This window comes from Betta splendens, chromosome 2 (assembly GCF_900634795.4).
Source record: "Betta splendens chromosome 2, fBetSpl5.4, whole genome shotgun sequence".
Taxonomy (NCBI): domain Eukaryota; kingdom Metazoa; phylum Chordata; class Actinopteri; order Anabantiformes; family Osphronemidae; genus Betta; species Betta splendens.
In genome coordinates, this window is record NC_040882.2 from 22,109,326 (window position 1) to 22,129,498 (window position 20,173).

General features: G+C 45.9%; 1 protein-coding gene across 1 annotated transcript in view; it reads left to right on the plus strand.

Moving 5' to 3' along the window:
• rbpjb (recombination signal binding protein for immunoglobulin kappa J region b) overlaps positions 1 to 20,173 on the plus strand; it is a 33,999-nt gene that overhangs the window by 9,487 nt on the left and 4,339 nt on the right. The window contains exons 2-10 of the mRNA XM_029168293.3: positions 9,330 to 9,368; positions 14,144 to 14,239; positions 17,283 to 17,448; positions 18,022 to 18,196; positions 18,851 to 18,988; positions 19,248 to 19,360; positions 19,446 to 19,586; positions 19,706 to 19,861; positions 20,053 to 20,156. Coding sequence (XP_029024126.1) covers positions 9,330 to 9,368; positions 14,144 to 14,239; positions 17,283 to 17,448; positions 18,022 to 18,196; positions 18,851 to 18,988; positions 19,248 to 19,360; positions 19,446 to 19,586; positions 19,706 to 19,861; positions 20,053 to 20,156 — 1,128 coding nt within the window. The remainder of the gene's footprint in view (positions 1 to 9,329; positions 9,369 to 14,143; positions 14,240 to 17,282; positions 17,449 to 18,021; positions 18,197 to 18,850; positions 18,989 to 19,247; positions 19,361 to 19,445; positions 19,587 to 19,705; positions 19,862 to 20,052; positions 20,157 to 20,173) is intronic.

Genomic DNA, 20,173 nt, shown 5'->3' on the forward strand with positions numbered 1-20,173 from the left:
TAGGAGTATTCAGTTTCCAAAAGCCAGTTTTTACAGCGAGGTTGCGAACCCAGCAGTAATAATAATACGGTATTGCTTTGCTTTAATCCTACTTGAGAATCCAATCAATAATACTAAATGCAGGTTTCAAGGCCAGCGCTGGATAACTAGTGCATCATGAATGTCCTAATTAGGGTTGGACTCAGTGTTTGTGGGCCGTGCTGTGCTTATCTAGCTGGTCCGGCTGCTGCTGCTGCTGCTGTTGGCATGCACGGTGGCACATGCCGGGCCAGCGGTACCAAGCACAGCGATACTCCGGCTTCACCAGTGCCTCTCTGTTGTCTCGGTTGTTCTCTAAGAGACTTTCTGTCGGCTCATCTTCCCCTATTTGTGTCTCTTGCTGTCCTTCTCGCTTCCGCTACCTCTTTGAAACACTTGACTTAAGTTACGAGCTTCGTGCCCGGCGTTGGTCAGCGTCGCCGTGGGACTATTTTTTTTTTTTTCCTCTCGGTGGTTAAATAGGTGCTTGAAAGATGTGTGGCACTGGAGATGCGGGGCCACACACAGCATGGCACAGTGCTGCTGTGGAAGTGTGTCAGGAAAAGGCTTGTGTGTGTGTACGTGTGTGTACGTGTGTGTGTACCGCATCGCAGGGTGTGACATCAGCATGCAGGTATTTTTCGATTGGCTGCCAGGGTTGATGTAGCCAGCGGGCTCAAATTTCCAAATTTCTCTCACTTTGCCTGAAGTCCTGTCCACAAAACACATTCACTTACTTGGTGAGACATGTTATTTCCACTGATTTTTTTTTTTCTTTTCTGTCCAGTCTTGAAGGTTTTAAAACATGTCAAACCCAGACAGCTAGTATAAGGAGTGCAGTGTGTTCGTCTCCTGCCTGTTCTTACATATCGTACTGATTTTTGGCAGGGATCCACTTGGCTTGGCCTTCGTCTTTTATAATCCTTTAAATGGGTTAGCCTGGCAACAACAGCTCATATTTCTGCCTTATTTATTGTGTCTGGGAAATATCAATAAGCTTGCTGACAGGTCCCTGTCCCTATAGATGTGTCTTGCACCTGACTGAAGAATTCACCACTTGCTAGGCCCCTCAGTCTTTGTTTGTGAAAATCTGGGCTGTAACTAATGATAATTTACAATAATGTGCCAATTATTTTGTGATTAATGAGTTCATTGTTCGGTGTTCAGAATAAAAAAGGTTTCCAGGCTCCAAGACCGATCCAGTTTTCCCCGTCCAGCATTCCAAAGCTCAGAGATATTTCATTTACTGTAGCCTAAACCAGAGAAAAGCAGACAAGTCTCACATGTGGCAGTGAACCCTTAGTTCGTTCTAAGCAATTTTCCTGCAGTTAACTCATCATCTACTAATCACTGTATGAGAGAATGTGTCCCATGCAGCTGCAGACTGACCATTCAGGTTTACATTTTAACAAACTAATTACTTACTTTAATTAATTTCTGATCAACATGTCAGCCATAATCTGTGCTGATACACAATACCAGGATGAAATCTGAAAAGTGAACTGTATTCCATGAGTTCATGGTATTTATGTGCAGAAGTATCTAGGAGTGAAATGAGTCAAAACAGAATTGAAAAGTGAAGCCACAGAGCAGATATTTATAAACTGTTATTGATTCTGTTCTACTTCTCTTTTTTGTGTCAGTTTTTCCACTGCAGACGAGGGGGTGGGGGTTAAATAATCATGTGCCATGTTTCTTACTAAATCCCTTGACTCACAGCCTGTGCTTATATTGTATTTAGAACAGTTTATGGTGCATTAGCAGTTTTAAAGTGACGCTGTATGGATGCGTCATTTACAGCTGTGCTTAGACCAGGGACTACAGGGTTAGTAATGAGGTGTGCAGTCACTCTGAGGAGTTGTAATGTCTGCTATGTGTGTAAATGTAAATCCACATGCATGGTCAAATATGGGGTCTTCTACTGTTAGTACTGCTGTTAATTAGGTGCTGGAGGTTATGATGAGGAAATATTTAGTAAATTTGATTTGTGCTTTATATATTTAGGTCACCAACATAGGATTTAGGGGATCAACACGGTTAACCTCATTTTAAGTATCTGAACAACAATTGTTTTTACGCCAGAGTCATCTTCATTTTTAGACCAGAGGCACATGAACGCTTGTAGATGAACACACTGCCTGCCCGTTGACGCCTGAGGTCACCTCCTGACCCTTGACCTTAAGCGCATGAATGAAGGCGTCTGGTGTCTGAGTGTTGTTTCAGTTCCCTGGGAATCACCGCTTCCACAAAAGAGAGATGTGTTTGTATGCCCATGTATGGCTGTCTATCTAGGATCCAGACAAAACATGAAAGTGCTCAGCTAAAGCTGATATATATTGTTCAGCATTGGAGCTGAAGTTTGAATTGTGTTGCCAAATCCTTTTGTAAGGATGCAATATTTATATAGCACTTTACACTGAAACCGAATCACAAAGTGCCTTACAGAGAGAGCTTGAGGAGTAACAGTTTTTGAATTCACATCGATCACAAGCAGTTTTTCATAATCTTCATCTGTCTCTGACAAGCATTCTTTTGATTGCTTACATATTGTTTGAGGAGCAGAGCCGTAATTCATAGACAGGACCCAGAAGAGAAACGCTCAGTTGCTGTGCATTATTATAGAAAGGGTCAATCAACATTTTCATTTATTTCTAATATTCATAAAACGTAGTGCACATCAACACATTGGTGATGGTGGAGAGGCTTCAGTGGGGTTTTGTCAGCTCTGGCTCTATAATTGGCAACATGGGATGAAGTTTCTATGCTCACATTGTCAGTGATGTTACTGGCCCTGAATTCCTTTGAGGGGAGAATCGCTTCCTGCCGTGCGCCTCTTGGTTCCCGTGGAAAGGAGGGGTTTCTGTAATGTGTTCTGTAGCGTCTATGGGGAAATGAGTGGAGGGGTTCATACTCTGATCCGGCTGCTTTACTACTGATGTTATGACTTTGCCTTTTTCTATTTTTATTTTATGTAAATAAGACAGTAGAGTTGAGTTACAATATACTAGGGAATCGCTGCAATTTACTTACTTTACTTTTTTTTTTTTTTTAGCAAAGGACTATTCTAATTTAATTTAAATGCATGGCTGTAAAATGTTAAGCAGCTTCAATTAGCGGTGCAGAACCTTGCCAGTCTCCAGCGGCAGTGATGTTTCTTAACATGGCTGTTGAACTGCCCAGTGATCAAACATACCTGCTGGATTCCAAAGGTCTATATTGTTATATTGTCTGTAATATGAACCAATAGTAAGTGTGGGAGAAACGGAAACAACGCAGCCTCACTTCTGTTCGATCTGTTGTGGACGTGTCTGAGCTGTGAAGGGCGTATGCATGTGTGGTGCGTGCTGCAGACGACCTGTCACGGTGTTTTGACCTCCTCTGAGCCGTCTGCTGGCGATGCGTGTTTTTTTTTTTCTCCACACTGTTGCGACTGTCAGTCACAGCTGTCAAAGCCGTCATCATGGGAACAGCAGGCCAGGTTGAGGCTCTCCCAGTCGAGCCCCCGTTTTGCTTTGCATGTGTTGATGTGTCCTACATGGATTTGTATGTTAGCATGTAATGGCGGGTGGTCGGTGCCCTATTCATAGCGTGCGCCATCGCAGCCTGTCAACAATACCTCATATTTCATTTCACCTTGCAAAGAACGATGAGAGAGCCCTTTATTCTCAATAAAAATATATTTGACTGGAAGTGAAGACTCCAGCATATAAAATGTTTGCTGGGTTAGATAAATGGAAATAAAAATGGAAACTTGAGTGACAGCCATCTACGTTATAACCCTACTGACACAGACATCGTCTAAAAAAATATAAACAAAGGCCAGAACTGTGTAGAAACAATCTTGAAAAATAGAATTCTCTTTAATCTAGAGAAACCTAAGCTTAGATTCTCTTCCCCATCACACTACAAGGGACCTTTAGTGATTTCTGGATGACTAGATATCTGCACCGTGCTGTCAGCCAGATGTGGTCCAGATTTGACTTTTCTTTACAAAGTGGTGCTCGCTGTTACTCCAGAGTTTGCGGTCTGTGTGTGTATTCTTTGAAATGGGCCTGGGGGAGGTGAGGTGTGGAGTTTCACTCTGCGTCTTTGTGTTGTATCCGTCATTGGTTAGAGGTGCTAGGTTTTAATAAGCTACTACAGGAGTATGGTCTGTCACCCTCTGGCTGAGTGTGTGTATGTTCAGCCTCTGAGAAATTAAAGTGTCAGTCATGTTAGTGGACGATTGTGTTTACTCTAAAGAAGACAAAATGAAAGTTGTTATTACAACGGCCAAATTTATGAGCTGAATAAATATTGAAAACATCGATCATATGTTTGCAGTTTAAGACCATATCTGCATGTGTGAAGTCAAATTTTAATGCTCTCAGATGCCTAATAACATTTACATGTTGGCAGAAGGGTGAAGCCTCTTTATCAATTTTCCCCAGAGCTCCTTGGCTTTAGTTATGAGCATTGAGAACAAAACTGTTGTAATCCCCACCGTCAAAGGGAAGCTGACAACATGGGCTTACAAGGTTGCATCAGACGGGGAACCTCAGCCTGTATACTGTGCACTTTGCTGTCTCACACCAAAGTTGACGTTCAGGTGAACAAACATGAGCATGCACTACTTCTACATGTAACCAGAGCACAGTCCTATCATCTGAACCTGCAGTCAGTGGAGAAAATGTTGTTTTTTCTTATTATTAGGAATGCAAACTGCTTTATTTGTACGTCTTGATGGTAATAATGAAATTAAATATTGGCTTTGGAGACGTGCGCATTTGTTTAAATTGAGGCATTGATACCTTCTTTAATGCAGCTGTAAAATTCACACCAGTGCGTGCAGGTTTTTTTTTGTCTCTCGTCACTCATGCACTCGGAGCCGTGACCCTTGTACCTTGTGTGCATATGCAAGCGTGCCGCCGTCTAACACCCAGTTTCTCACAAGCAGCAGCTGCTTCTGCTTAAACCCTGGCGTTGGTGTGACCCTCCCTTAGGTTTAACTGCTCAAACTAGTCAACTGCGAGAAACGCGTTTCCGCTCTGATTATCCACGCGGGCCGGCTGTGAGCGGGGAGCTTGGTTTCATGTCAGTGACGTGTGTCTGTGTAAACCTTGGTTATTCAACAAACGTCTAGCACATTAAATATGAAGAGGCTACTTGCTACCAGGTACTGCGACAGAATACAGCTACACTCCATCCCTATTTTCATGAGTTCATGTAAACGTGAGCCAGGCATTTTGATCGTCACAAATTCAGTGATTATATTATCTGTAATTAATTGTTGCAGATTTTGTTAAAACTATGACTGTGTCTAAGTAATCTAGCGTTTTATTGGTAATGTCAATGCCTCAGCTTCCTCCGTTTAATCTGATTTGCATTTTGTAAAGTGTCCTCATGATGGATTGCCTTGTCAAATTAAAGCCCAAGTAAGCGAACTGTATTTTACAATAACCGACAGAAACGACCCTAATGGCAGCGCCTGTGCCAACGGTGACATCATGCTCATGTCTCAGTGGAAGCACACGGACCAGGACCATCCTCTTCTCCCATGTAAATGGAATGGCTGTTTATTCCATCCCATATCAGTTCACTGCCCTTTGCACCTCTACCCATTAGTCACTGTGCCAGGGTAAGCCAACAGGTTGGCTCAGAGGTTTAACAGGCCTATCAGGTTCCTGAGAGGACAAGAAATCTGGGGTTGTAAACAGACCTGGAAGCCATGAGATCAATAAGGAAAAATATGTTCATAGCACTGGACGGCGTCTTGGAGTAGTAAATAACAAGACAATTGTTTGTTTTCATGTCCTCCCTAACTGAGAATTACAGTTAAACTGACGAATGATGATGTTTACATCTGCTTAAATGCTTTGCCCTTATGCTTTTTGGAGACAGTCATGCTGCCATAGAAATATTCTCTGCTAAAACTGCATTCCACAACCTTTAGGGATATATGATTGGACGGAAGTGTCTCAGTGGCTTGAACTCTCACTACCGTCTGGATGCAGACACTCACGTGCACTGTGTCCAGCAGAATCGGTGAAGAGGAGGAGGAGGAGGAGGAAGGAAGCAGGGAAGGGAGAGTAGTCATAGCGGAAAGAGAGCGAGTCAGACAACAGTCCATTTCCTCTATTGACCCCTGGCCCAGCACAGAGCCTGTCTGTGTCACCTACTGCCGCACGCATCGCGCTCCGTCGTCTGCAGAGAAAAAAAATATGAGATCAGTGTTTTTGTGGCCACGTACCGATAATAACTGCTAGTTCTGCAGAGGCAGAGCCCTCACTGTTTTATGCAAAGTGATATAAGATAAAAAAGGTGCCTGGTGGAGTAGTACTAAATATGAAAAGCATAAACCCACATCTGTTAATGAAGAGTTTCTTTTTGCAGCCCAACATGTGGACTCTGTTTTTTTAACAGTTTTTGCTGGTCTGGCAAAACTCTGAACTTGAACTTTCGTGAACTTCGCCACGATCATCGAGCCAACCTAAAAAAAAGTGCAGATGCAACCATCAGCTTGCCTTTCTTTTGCCTTTGCAACTCTACCTTTTGTGGTTTCCTGTGTTTGGTCCTGTTTTTGTGTTTGTGTTTGTGTGTTGAGTGACTGCGTTAAAATGAGCTTATGGACGGTGGTTTTTCGCAGAACTTGCAGATCCATCTCCGACACTAACCGCCTACATCTCTCTCTACACATGCTGCCTCACAGCAGAGCTGGTCTCACTGGCCACAGCATTTTTATGTAACCTTTTTTTTAAGAGCACGTGAAGATGGTGACGAGATTAGGGACAGAGATTTTAGCGTGTGCATGCTATAACTAGTACCCAAAGGAGCCCTGCCCTGCTCCACCTTCTTTTTATTTCCCTATAATTCCCTCTCTAACGTTGCCCTTCGTTTCAGATCTTATTCTCCATCTTTACTCACTCTTTGCTACCTCTCGTCTTCCTTTTATTCTTAATTTGCACTTTTCTACAGTATCCTGTCCTCCATCTTTTGCTGTTCACCGTGGAGGAGGCGAACAGAGCTGCCTGGAATCCATTAGGCAGCGGAGGCATCAGTGTTTCACTGTGGGAACCGTATTGATTGCCCTCCTTTATAATTATTCCACTTCCACTCCCTCCTTCTGGATCTTGAACCAATCACGCTTGCAGTTTTCTCGTGTTCTCCTGCGCTTTGGCTCTTTTCTCTCTCGCTTGCTTCTATTTTCATCCCTCGGTTGGTAAACTGCAGTAGTCTGCACTTACATGGCGCTCTTCACACAGCGACGGCAGTCAAGTGGAGCCAGTAATCAAAGCACCGATCCTACGATCGGTGTGACTGCTCTGCCTCCTGAGCAGCCGCTGCCCGTTCGCTGTTTTTTTTTCTTTTTTACCCACCAATGTTCCAAAAGCCCCTCACCAACTGGGTCAAACACCACCTGTGTTAATTGATGACATGAAATGTATTGACACATTTATCAGCATGCAAGGATACCACATCCTATGCAAAAAAAAAATCATTTGACTCACACTTTGTCTCTGTTGTAGCCACAAGTGCACGCAACTGTCCTTTAGTGATGCTTCCATGTGCCGAAAAACAGCATAATCTGCTGTAATTAAATAATCACAGTGTCTGCTGAAGAAACGAAACGGTGCTTGGGAGTGTGTCCTAAATCCATATGTCCAATAATCTTTGACAGTTCAGAACATCCCCAGATGTAGCGAACCCCAGTTGCCCCAGATGAAGTTTGCAGAAGTTAAAGGGAGATTTGTTATCCTACACACATTTAAAAGCTTTATGGAGCTATAGTTTATTTGAAAATGCAGATTAAAGGAACCTTGTGTTCCTATTTGCAGTATTGATCCTAAAAAGCATCCAGTTGTTCATCTCCCACATTCAGCCCCAGTGCTTTCTCTTTTGCAGTCCATTTCTGGAGATGAAGTTTCTCTCTTACCTCTGAGGGGAATGACGTGACGTACACATCAGTGAGCGCGGCCTTCTCTGTACAGGGATGTCTTTGCAATGAAAGTGTATGACTAAGATTTCTCAGGTGTGACTCAGCGTTTGGTTCAGCGGGGTTTCTCATTTGCACTGCACCGCCTTTCCGTCCGTCCGTCCGTCCGTGTGTGTGTGTGTGTGTGAGTGTGAGTGTGTGAGTGTGAGAGAGAGAGAGAGAGAGAGAGCGAGAGAGAGAGAGAGAGAGAGAGAGAGAGAGAGAGAGAGAGAGAGAGAGAGAGAGAGAGAGAGAGAGAGAGAGAGAGCGAGAGAGAGAGAGAGCGAGAGAGAGAGAGAGAGAGAGAGAGAGAGAGAGAGAGAGAGAGAGAGAGAGAGAAGTTGTCCGAGCAGCAGAGTCGGCGCGAGGCTAAAATGGCAGCGACCTTGAAAACGAGCGAACGAAACATCTTGAACGCATCGTAACGCTGGAAAAGTAACACGAGCGTGTGTCATCCTCCCGGCGCGGCCTCTGTAAATCACCCACAGCCTTTCCTGGGCTCCCGAAGCGAGTGGGGCCTCGGAGCAGCTTCGCAGCCCGCTGCACAGCAGACACCGTGACTGTCAAGCAGGGTGATTTAAATACTTGGCAGATGCTTGAACTGCATTTCCTGTGTGTCCAGCATGGTATGGGCCCGGTGGACATGGCGTTAGCTCATTGACAGAGCAGCTGCGCTCCTACTAACGCCTCGTTAATCACCTGTTACATGTATTGATCCGTTACACCGCCGCTCGTCTGTCATCTCTTTAAATATCTTTTTAAAGATAACGCGTCGCTGTAACATCCCTGCTGCTGCAGGTTTTACCCTCCACTGTTACGCACCATGAGGGAAATTCTACGACAAGTTATGACGCTTGAAGCCTGACGTTTCATATTGTTGTGCACGTACGAGTGTAGTGCTGTGTAGTCACACAATGTGGTCTGTGTCACCGTCAGCTTGCAGCGCGTTAGAGCTGTGGCTTGTAAAGACCTGACACTGTTGGGTCACCTCACTGTTGGGTTTTGGTTCATGTGTTTGATGTCTGAGCTGCAGGTTATTCTTCTGTGTTACAGCAGAGTGACTGCTGGATGGAAGGGAGGACTTCCTGCTTTCCCTCTGCGCTGTACAACTTGTTTTGACACGCCGCCGACGGCAATTACAAAACGCCCGCTCCTGCTTTAACATGTCGGCTCCCGTGAAAACTGTCACCTGCCGCAGTCTGAGCGCGGCGTCGCCACACACAGCCAAGGCCACGCGCGCTGTATGTGTGTGTGCGCGCGTGCGGGCGCAGCATTGTGTAACGCAGTGTTTGCTCTTGTGTGTATTTGTGTTTGATAAACCGTCCCACTCATGTTTTTTTCTCACTCTGTGTCTCTGCAGGAAGTTCGGGGAGCGCCCTCAGCCACAGCGCCTGACGAGGTGAGTGTGTGCAAACACAAGTGCAGGCGACACACTTTTCACCTTGAGTGCATTTATTGTCATAGTTGTGTGTGAGAAGTAAACATCTTTTAAGCTTTTAAAGTTTAAAACCACAAATGTTCATATCTCTTCATGTCTCCATGAAGCTAATCAGATATTCATTGTGAATCAGGATGCTTAAAAATGCATATCGCTAATTGATTGTCCGTTTTGTGGTATCAACAACAACTCAGCATCAAAACAATATCACGGGTAATTTCACAATATAACCCTGGCCTGGTTCTCCATTGGACAGCTGTTATCTGTTGACACAGGGGATGTTGCATCATACCTGATCTGCTATTAATTGTTTATTAGTTATTAGATCTCCTTAGCGGTTGACTCCCGGGTCCTGGGAGGCTTGCTTTAATACGTTTGTGTTGAAATGAGCCCTGCTTATGGGGAAACGGAGCAGAAAGGCAGCGATCCACCCTGGCTCAGGCTACTCCATTTGATTACTGTCTTCCTCTAATGTGTCTTCCAAGTCATTTGGAGCATTTGGGTGAACACAGTGTTGATAGATGTCACAGCCTGTGTGTGTTAGTGAAATGGTTATTGGGTTTTCTGTTGTGTGCGTGCGTGTGTATGTGTGTGTGCGCCCTCGTCCTCTGCGCGTGGCGCACAGCGGGAGAAATGAGGGGTTGCATATTGCCTGGAACAGCCGAGCATGGTTTTGGGAAACGGGGCCCCAGCACCTTTTGATGTGTCCCCCTCTTTATTCATGTGCTGCCAGTCCGCTGACTTGTTCTGGCCTCTCCATTTGTCTGATGGTTTCATGGCCTGAAATATGACGGACAGACTCTTTACCCAGCAGCTCAATGGCCCGACTCCTTCAGTGTGTCTGTCTTTGTGCTCGTGTGTGTCGTGGTGTTTGAGTTTTTTTGTGCTAGCATTTATAAATCTGCCTCAGTGTCCTCGTGTGTGCGTTTTCACTCACACCCACTTGTCCCCCTTTCCTGGACCACCACTGGCCCCATGATTCTCAACACAGGCAGCTAAAATAGTGCAGTGTCCTGCAGGGGCTTTTTAGGGCAGCCAGAGCTCCAGGTCCTTCAGGGTCCGCCCTGTCAGAAAGGCTACTCAACTGGAAATACAATACATGACACGCACGCACACACACACGCACACACACACAGACGTATACACTCAAGGATAAGCTGCTGCCCCTCTGAGGGTTTATTCTGTGAAACAACAGAGGGGAGGCCTGCTCTGCAGAATGTGTCCCCTCAGATGGAAACTGCCTTTTGGTTGTTTGGCTCTCAGATTGAGGCTAAAATAAAAGCATCATTCTGACTGGCTTTAGCCTAAATTTGCATCCAAGATTGTCTGCGATAAGTGTTTGGTTGTTTTGATGGTTTCATCCCACATAAAATCTGCATAATGAGCAATTGCGTATCCAAAACCTACACAATTAGGATTCTTCTGTCATTGGCTGGGTTGTACCACAATAGCATGTACAGATTAGTTCAGCCAGCTCCCTGCCAGCGTTTCAAAGGCTCCCAAGGACCTTGTGGAGGTCATACATCAAGCCAGGAGGTGTAGGTCACCTTAAAAATGGATGATGTGTTGTTTTTGAAGGAGGCTGAGGAAGCTCGAGTCGAGTGCGAATGCCTTAACCTGAGCCTGGCACCGTAGATGTGTGTAATGTAGCCTTTGTGGTGCACTAGGGCGCACGCTAATTGCAGTCTGATCATGTTAATTGAGCTACTTCACAGTGCACGTGTGTGCTAGTGCCCCCCCCCCCCCCACCACTCCGCTCTGTGTGTGTTCACGGGGGGTCTCGTGGCAGCCCCACTCTGCTGTAGACGTTGTGGCAGATGTACGGGACAGATGCCTGTCTGCTCTGCGGCATCTGTAGCCTGGCTCAACCCCCCACCCATCACCACCTCCACCCGCTCCCGCTACTTCTATCTCTGTCTATCATGGACGCACACGCATGCTGGCAAACAGGCTCTGCAGGGGTCCGTGTAGTAACCGTTATTGAATTCCCGTGTTCTCATTCATTTACTGTTTTATTTCTTACTCTCTTCTCTCTGTTGGTTCTGGTGCCTGTTTAATTTTAACGCTTAATGTTTCTCGAGCCAAAGTTCGGCTGTCTTGTCTGTCCCTTGTCAAATGAGCACAGCAGACGGGTGAGCAGCCACCGCCTGCGTGTGAAGCTGCGTGCGTTGCAGTGTCTGCGAGCTTTGCAGATGGCGTTTTTTTTGTAGCGCACACACGTTGCTTCTCGTTGTGCCGCTCGCTGTGTGTGTGTGTGTGTGGTTCAGTTGAGAATAAAATGCCCCTCACCCTGACTTCCTGTCGCTGATGAAATGTTACCAGATAGAGCACTGCTTTGTTTTCAGTTTCTCTCTTCTCCTCCAGATATATTTACTGTTGATTTGACCACTTTTAATTTTTCTGTGCTTGTCTGAGATCAGCCTGACACGCATTCATAGGAAGTTGAGCCGTGCACTGGTCACCGTCTCTCTCACTTCTCCTTCCTGTCTTCAGCTCTCACTGGAGACCTAGTCTCCAGTGAGCGCGTTGGCCTATGTTTCGGTTCGTGTAGGAGACGGCCGATTACTCAGACCCACTGCTGTGCCCTTCAGTTTCACCGGTCTCCCTGCGGTTCCCCTCAAATTTATGGGTGTGTCATCGCAATTAATTCCTGTTTAGTAATTGTTTCCCCCTCTTTTGCATACTCCTTTAATCCTTTTCAAGTGCTGCCTTCAGCCTGAACCTCCCCACTGCCTCTTAAAACTAAAAAAAAAAATCCCCACTGTCACATAGCTCATCTAGGATTTTATTGTGGTTGCAGATATTGAAACCTAAAATGCCACGTGTCTTTGACTGCAACATTACATCAGATGGAATTTTTTTTATCCTTTGTGATTAATTCTGGTCATTCATGTTTCTTAGATGTTGGGATGGTATGATATGAGTATGTTCTTACATCATGGAAGCCTCGCCAGAATTTCATGTTTTGTGGGTTTGAACAGTGTTTGAGTTTGTAAAGCTGCAACCACGAGTGGCTTTGTGTTTATATGCAGGTTATACAGTAGAATTAGATTGTTGCCACATGTGGGGCATTTTATCTTCTCAGAGGTTGAAACAGGGCGAAGCCAGAATGTGTGAGGGAAACGTCTGGGGTACTGTCTCTCCGGCTCAGCTCGTCTGGAATGGTCTGCTGAGCAGCGAGACTGATAACCACAAGCCAAGGTTGTCGCACGTAATCTCCCCGACACCAGTGTGAGGCTGTGGCGTTGAAGTGGGTTTGAAGAAAAAGTGGCCATGTTTTGAGAGCGTTTCCATGCATATTTCTAATCTGTAGGATTATGTCACGTCAGCTTCTGTGGTGTGAGACACTGGATAACGTCACTCAAACTGTGAACAAAATGAACAGTAGGAAAAAAGGGTTTTAGACCATTTCTATTCAATATTGGGGTCTATCCAACAACAGGAATGCTGAAGATCTCTTTTTAGTGAAGGAAGGCAAAGGTCTGTGTTGTTGTGTCCAACAAAACAAGGATCACAGTCAATTTACTGTCCTGTAAGTAGACGAAAAGCAGCAAGAATCTGCAACTGCGTGCAGTGTCTGGTAGAAAACTGTCTGAGGGAGCCTGTTGGTTAAGATGTGCTCCATGCCACCAGTGTCCTCAGCCTGGTGACCCAGGACGTGTGGTACCTCACATCCTCTTGTGTGACCAGCACTCATGTACTAACGTAAACAGTCAGTTAAGAACATCCTCGTTAGAGGTCAAAGATGTTTTAATCGGAACAGAACCAACGTGGCTGAGGTTGTTTTTGAGCTGGCCTCTTTCCTGGCCTTAATATAATTTGATCCATGTGGTACTTAAATGGTATCAGATTGCATTGGATCATTTAAATGTCCTCAAAAGTTTGGAATTCTAGGATCGCACCTCCGTCTGTTTCAGCTGTAATTTGCTGGCAATTTAGAAAAACACTGAATCAATAGCACAGTATAATTTTAAGCTGCAGTGAGACTCAACATTTCAGAAAGGCAATCATCTCATCGCACAGTCCAGCGAGAAATAAAAGCTTCCCCCCCGTGCGTCATGAAATGGATGAACCACGCTCGCTGTCAGCCGCCTGCTTCTCTGCGCCCCCTCCCACTCCCACTGTGAGGGGCCCCTGGCTTTTAATAACAAAGGCTGTGTCTAAGGCGAGCGTGCGGCCCAGCATTGCGTGGCTGAGTGGGAAGCCCTCTGAGCACCCTGCCGTGTCAGGTGTCACTGACATCTGTGCATGTGTGCGGCCGGGCCGGGGCGGGGCGGGGCGAGGCGGGGCGAGGCGGGGCGGCGCACAGCTCCCTGCATCGGATGCATGTTAAGTGCGCATCGAAGCCTGAACTTTGACCCTCGCGCTTCAGCGGAACCTCTACTGGTCTCCCTAATAATAAAATAACTTTTGGTCAGATTGTGTAAAACACTGACTCAGATTCTTTTCCCCTGCCTCTTCGTTCCCATTGGGGTCATTATTAATGTTTCAGCCCACTCCTTCCTCAAACGGACCCAGCTGGAGGACACCATTGCTTCCTGTCAAGCAGACAGCACAGGTCGAGGGTTTCCAAAGGTCACTGTAAGCAACTTTGGAACTCCTCACCCCCCCCAGGCTGTGCTTCAGCTTTAGCAGCGTTAAGCTCACCCAGTATCACTTCCCTAATCTGCCACATCATAAATGACCTGCCACTGAACCTTGTCTTCTGTCTTCCTCTCCCCCGTTTTATCTTGCAGAGAAGCGATGAGGAATTACCTGAAAGAGAGAGGTGACCAGACCGTCATGATCCTACACGCAAAAGTTGCACAGAAATCCTACGGCAATGAAAAAAGGTGAGGTGGACATAAGCAGTTGCTCCTTCGCTGTAACCCTCAGGCCTATAAAAAAGCCTAAAAATGAAGTTCTACTGTTTATTTTCCAGCACATTTGCTGTCTTTAGGATATGTGTTTGATAGATTAACATTTTTTCCATTCACTTACCACAGTGTCAAATGAGTGTTTTTAACTGTTGACTATAAATTGAGCCTCCAGTCTTGCCGAGCTAGGCTAATGGGTTGCCGAGTGTAGCCTCGTACACAGGGTCTTTTGTTGGCGGTTGTTTCACTGCTTTGTACATATTTTATTACCTTCCCGTGTACAGCCAATACATTGGCTTGAAGCTAAGTCTCGAGGTGGGTTGATTTGGAATGGATTGGAATCATTATTTAAGTGACTACAACCTGAGTGAAGCTGATCCATGTTTGGTTCGGTCCTCACTGAACGGTTTAGTTCATCTCAACTCACTGGTTTGCAGCAGTGATGCTCTCCCTCACAGCAGGTAAATAATGGAAGGAAAATGTGAATGTCTATCCTTTATATCCAGTGCAACAGCTACAATTCTCTGGTTAAAATTAGTAAAATCCTGGGAGATTGCTTAACACGTTCATGCACCATCGTCTGTCTGAAAGACTTAATCAGTTAGCATTCATTGTGATGCTTGTCTACCTTTTTAAGAAGTGGAAGCTTTCAGTGCATGGATTTATGGACAGGTCACCAGGATAAGCCCAGGATAAGTACTGAAGGAAAAATACACATTCTTGTTTCCCTCTGTGCAACGTAGGCATCTTGACCCCTCTGGCTTTCTGTATCAACCGAGGTCAGAGCAGGAAATAAGTGGCAGCCTCCAGTCTGAGGCCGCGTTCAGACGAGTGCTGCAGAGAGGCCGAGGGAAAGCGCGTGGGGAGCGATGGTGAAAGGCTCCGAGGGAAAGGTCCCAGCATTTACATACAACGTGCAGCTCTCTGGAGTTCACAGGTTACCCTGACATGCTGCTCACCTGCTTTGAACTGCACCACGTGTTGCCCTCGAGCTGCAGATGTGTCGCCCACCTCGTATTTAGCATATGTCGGTGTTGGTTAACAGATCGTGCAGGGTGATAGCTCTCTGTCAAAACTACTACCACTACGTTTCAATCTCACTTCTGTTCACTTGAACCCTTTTTCCCCTCAAAGCCTTCCTGTAGCTCAGCTCTCACCTTTCTACCTCTCGCTCTTTTTATAGCCTCTTCCTCCCCCTCCCACCAGCGCCGCTTGTTCATTTTGCAACTCCCTGTCCTCTGTTAGTTTTCTTGGCCCGAGCTGCAGCGCTGCTTGCGATCTCATCGGGCCACATCTCTTGGTAAATCGGCTGTCGCGAGCCAACTCAGGACACCTCAGAGAGTTGCAGCACAGCAGGAGAGAGGGATGGAAGCAGAGAGGTTGAGGCCCGGATGAATTCCACTCATAATTTTTCAGCCGTCTTGTCCAGTTAGTGACACAGAGGGAAATTGCAGGCAGAGGAGTCACTCAGACACTCCTCTTGTACAGGATCAGCTACTGTACCAGTGTGGCTAGTTTTTCTTCGTTGCTCAATGACATGCCAGTGCTGGGCTCGCATTCGAGCATTCACGTATAAAGCCACAATATCTGTAACCAATATATCTTCCAGCTGCACCACAAGTGTCAGAACGAGACTTCTAAGCAAGTCCTGGAGGGAGTTTTGCTGCGTTGTAGTCACACTTGCCAGTCAGGTTTCCACCAGTGTGCATCTGCGTGTTTTGACATCAGTGACCTGCGAAATCCTGCGGCGTTCGCGTCGAGAGTGTGCTGCGCCTCTAAAACTCCCTCTGTATCATAACGAGGGAGCCCAAGAAAGTGGGCGCATGGAGAATGCAAATGCGCTGTCTCCCCTTTTCAAGCTGCCTGAGCTTTTTTTAGGAGGTGAAAGTAGACAAACACCCACAGAGACAGACACTGGTGTTGCGAAATAGGTCGCCTCACAGTTCCACACTGACGCACATGGATTTATGTGAAGCGTTGCTGCTTCTCCGATAAGCCTGTTTCATTTTTTCAGCAAATCTAAAGTAGCTTTTTTGTCTTTTTTTTTGTTTTTCTCAAAGGTGTACAAGGATAAAACATGTCATTATGAAACAGGTTGCTTTTTTCCTGTTTAAATTGCTTGTTTCTTGTCAGTTTCTTACTGGACTCATCATTCTGTTTTTTGCTAAATTGGACTGAACAGCAGCAGGGAAGCGTTGTGTTCTGTATATAAGTGCATCCAGCAGTGAGTTCCTCCTTGCTTTGTCGGGCCTGGTACAGGTCTGACATCTGCTGGCCACAGGAGCTTATTGTCCAGTGTTTACTAGTTCCAGCAGCTGTGGCCAAATATAAATTCTTTTAATTGCTGCCATGCTTTCCTCATGTTCCCTTTCGCCGTTGTGGTCCCTCCCGCTGAAGACGCAGAGTGGAAATAGATTTTTGGAGACATGAAACAATGGTTCTTTTGAAATACAAAGTTTGGTCCCTGAGATCTACAGATCCATGGTTGATGATGCAGAACGTGAACAAGACCGATCTCTTACGATTCGCTGCAGCATCAAACCGCTCCAACCACCAAGAGGTTTCCACATATGTACAAAGAGCACCTCAAAGCACCGCTGCTTATTTCTCGTCAAGCGTCGCTCCTCAGGGCGAAATAAAGACTATGGGGTGTCCTTCAAGACAGAAAAGTGATTCAGCTTCCAAAGAAATCAAGGATTGGGGGAATTATCAGAGAAGGGAAGTGGGATTCCTGCTGAGCCTGTGAACTAAACCTAAACACAAGCTTAGGATTGATTATTTTACGAGCATCTTTTATGTGGCTATATTGTTTGTGATACTGTGTTACTTAATACAGTAAATGGCCAAAATAATAGTTGCAGGAGCAAAACTAATACAGTTGATGGATGATTCTACATGGTTCACGTCTCCTTTACGCAACCATCTGCTAACGTTCAACTGCAAGAAAAGAACAAGGTGCCCTTCAAAGTCTCCGTGCCGCTTGAACCCACGGAAACCTAATGTTTGCCCCTGTGTGCAGGTTCTTCTGTCCTCCCCCCTGTGTTTACCTGATGGGCAGTGGCTGGAAGAAAAAAAAGGAGCAGATGGAGCGAGACGGCTGCTCCGAGCAGGAGTCGCAGCCTTGTGCCTTCATCGGCATCGGCAACAGCGACCAAGAGATGCAGCAGCTCAACTTAGAGGGAAAGGTAGCGCACGCGCACACACACACACACACACACACACACACACACACACACACACACACACACACACAGAGTTCTCCTGTTGACGGGGTAGACAAACATCATTCCTACACATGTTAGAAGTCCTCAGTTAGGCCAGAAATCTAAGCTGTGTTTATGTAAATACAGCAGGCGTTTATTTTTCGACTCCCGACTGCAGGGCTGTAAAACACAATCACCATTCACTTCACTTAGGCCTGATTCACTAATTAGTTTCTTGAGCAGTATGCTTTTCTCTGTTTGTCATAAATTTGCACCGATTGCCATCAAGCTACAAAGGAAAAACAAACAATAGGATCGTTGCTGAAATGGTGCTTGGTGCCAAACCTGAACTTGAACTTTTGGTCTGCTCTTCATTAAAACACTTCAAACAAGTGATTTATGACGTGCGCCTGTGAATGAGCAGAGTCGCTTCTGCTGAGAAATGTCGATCACTCATTGAAGTTGGAAGTCAGTATCTGCGTCTCCTCACGCTGAAAGGTCATTCAAAGTAAACTTTAATGAAACACTCATTGTCGTATTCAACTCTCTCCCCAGAATTATTGCACAGCCAAAACATTGTACATATCGGACTCCGACAAGAGAAAGCACTTCATGCTGTCTGTCAAAATGTTCTACGGCAACAGCGCAGACATCGGCGTCTTCCTCAGCAAGAGGATCAAAGTCATCTCCAAGCCATCCAAAAAGAAGCAGTCCCTCAAAAATGCAGACCGTGAGTGCTCATGTGCCTTCGTGATTGTTTTGCTTTTCAGTATTTTTGTGACTAATCCACATATGTTATTGTATCTCAGGTATGGTTTTAGTCTTACCATACCCCACAGCTAATTCAGATCCAGACTAGTACAGTCTGGCAGCAGTGCAGACACATTCCCGTCTAAATGTTTAAAGCAGGGCTGGGCCTTCTAACCAGTCACAGACTTTCTTTCTGCATGGATGATCAGTGTTTTGTTTGTTTTTTAACAACTTAACGTTGAAATTCTGGGCAGAATGTGGTGGCGCAAGTCTTATTTCACTGCTAGTAAAAGCTATAGAGACTCTAAAAATGGCTTCACCAACCATCGTTGATGAAACGAACTAGTTTTATAGAAAATACTTGATACGTTTGAGTCAATAAATGTCTTATTTGTTTTACAGTACTAATTATTTCATTATTATTTATAAGTTATTTCATTATTGGCTCTTTTGTGTATTTATTGTTACTCTTGTTTGCCTTGTTTTCTAATGATTCTGAGCCACTAGATGGCAGTCTACTTTCATGTGTTCGTTAACCCAGTTGTGGCCCACCCGTGTGAAGGCTGACCTGAGAGCAGCAGGTGTGTGCCGGCTCGCTGCATAACCTGCCATCGTCTGCCTGTGTTGTTCACAGTATGCATTGCGTCGGGGACCAAGGTGGCACTGTTCAACCGGCTGCGCTCCCAAACCGTCAGCACGCGCTATTTGCATGTGGAAGGCGGCAACTTTCACGCCAGCTCCCAGCAGTGGGGCGCGTTTTACATCCACCTGTGTAAGTCTCATTCAGCCGTAGCCGTCACCATAACAACACTAGAACGCTTCGGAGCACGAGTGCAGTGGGGACGTGTTGTCGTTCGGCAGCCTGTCACTTTGTCTCTGCTGCCAACCACATTGTGTATTATAGTAATTACACAGATGATGCATCACAGACAAAGGAAGTGAGTGATGGTTTGAATGTGTGTTTGGATGTATGGAAATCAGCTGTACATCATTATTGCTAACTTCTCCTGTCCCGCGCCGCTTGTTTGCAGTGGATGATGAGGAGTCTGAAGGCGAAGAGTTCACTGTGAGAGACGGTTACATCCACTACGGCCAAACTGTCAAGCTGGTGTGCTCCGTCACTGGCATGGCCCTGCCCCGGCTGGTAATGAAACACAGAATAAGGTTAAACACAGAAAATGTCTCTCCTCCTAGGTACTGGTGACTAATCTGTCCGTGTCTGTCCTCAGATCATCCGAAAGGTGGACAAACAAACAGCGCTGCTGGACGCCGACGACCCCGTCTCCCAGCTCCACAAGTGTGCCTTCTACCTGAAGGACACAGAACGCATGTACCTGTGCCTTTCCCAAGAAAGGATCATCCAGTTTCAAGTCAGTGCCTTATGCTTGTTAAGTCTCTGAGTGACGTCAGATTGATTTCACTGTAGAGAGGTCACCTTTGGAGGAAGTTGGTGGTGCTCTCATCTCTCCCCATCTTCGTCCTATGCTAGGCCACTCCATGCCCAAAGGAACCAAACAAGGAGATGATCAATGACGGCGCCTCCTGGACAATCATCAGCACAGACAAGGCCGAATACACATTCTACGAGGGCATGGGCCCTGTCCACTCGCCTGTCACCCCCGTGCCTGTGGTAGAGAGCTTACAGGTACTCAGACAGAACCCAGTTTGTTTCCTGCCATCCCTGAGAGTTATTGTAAAATTATTAAGAATCAAATTGTGAAATATCTGATTTCCACACATATTCAGACCTTCATACCTTCAAACTCAGCACTGTGTAAAAGCCCCTTTCACAGTAATAACAACTGCAGGTCTCAACGGTTCCCTCTCTGTCTGCAGCTGAACGGTGGCGGGGACGTCGCCATGTTGGAGCTGACGGGACAGAACTTCACTCCCAATCTGCGGGTGTGGTTCGGTGATGTGGAGGCTGAGACCATGTACAGGTGTGTCTGTGATCTCA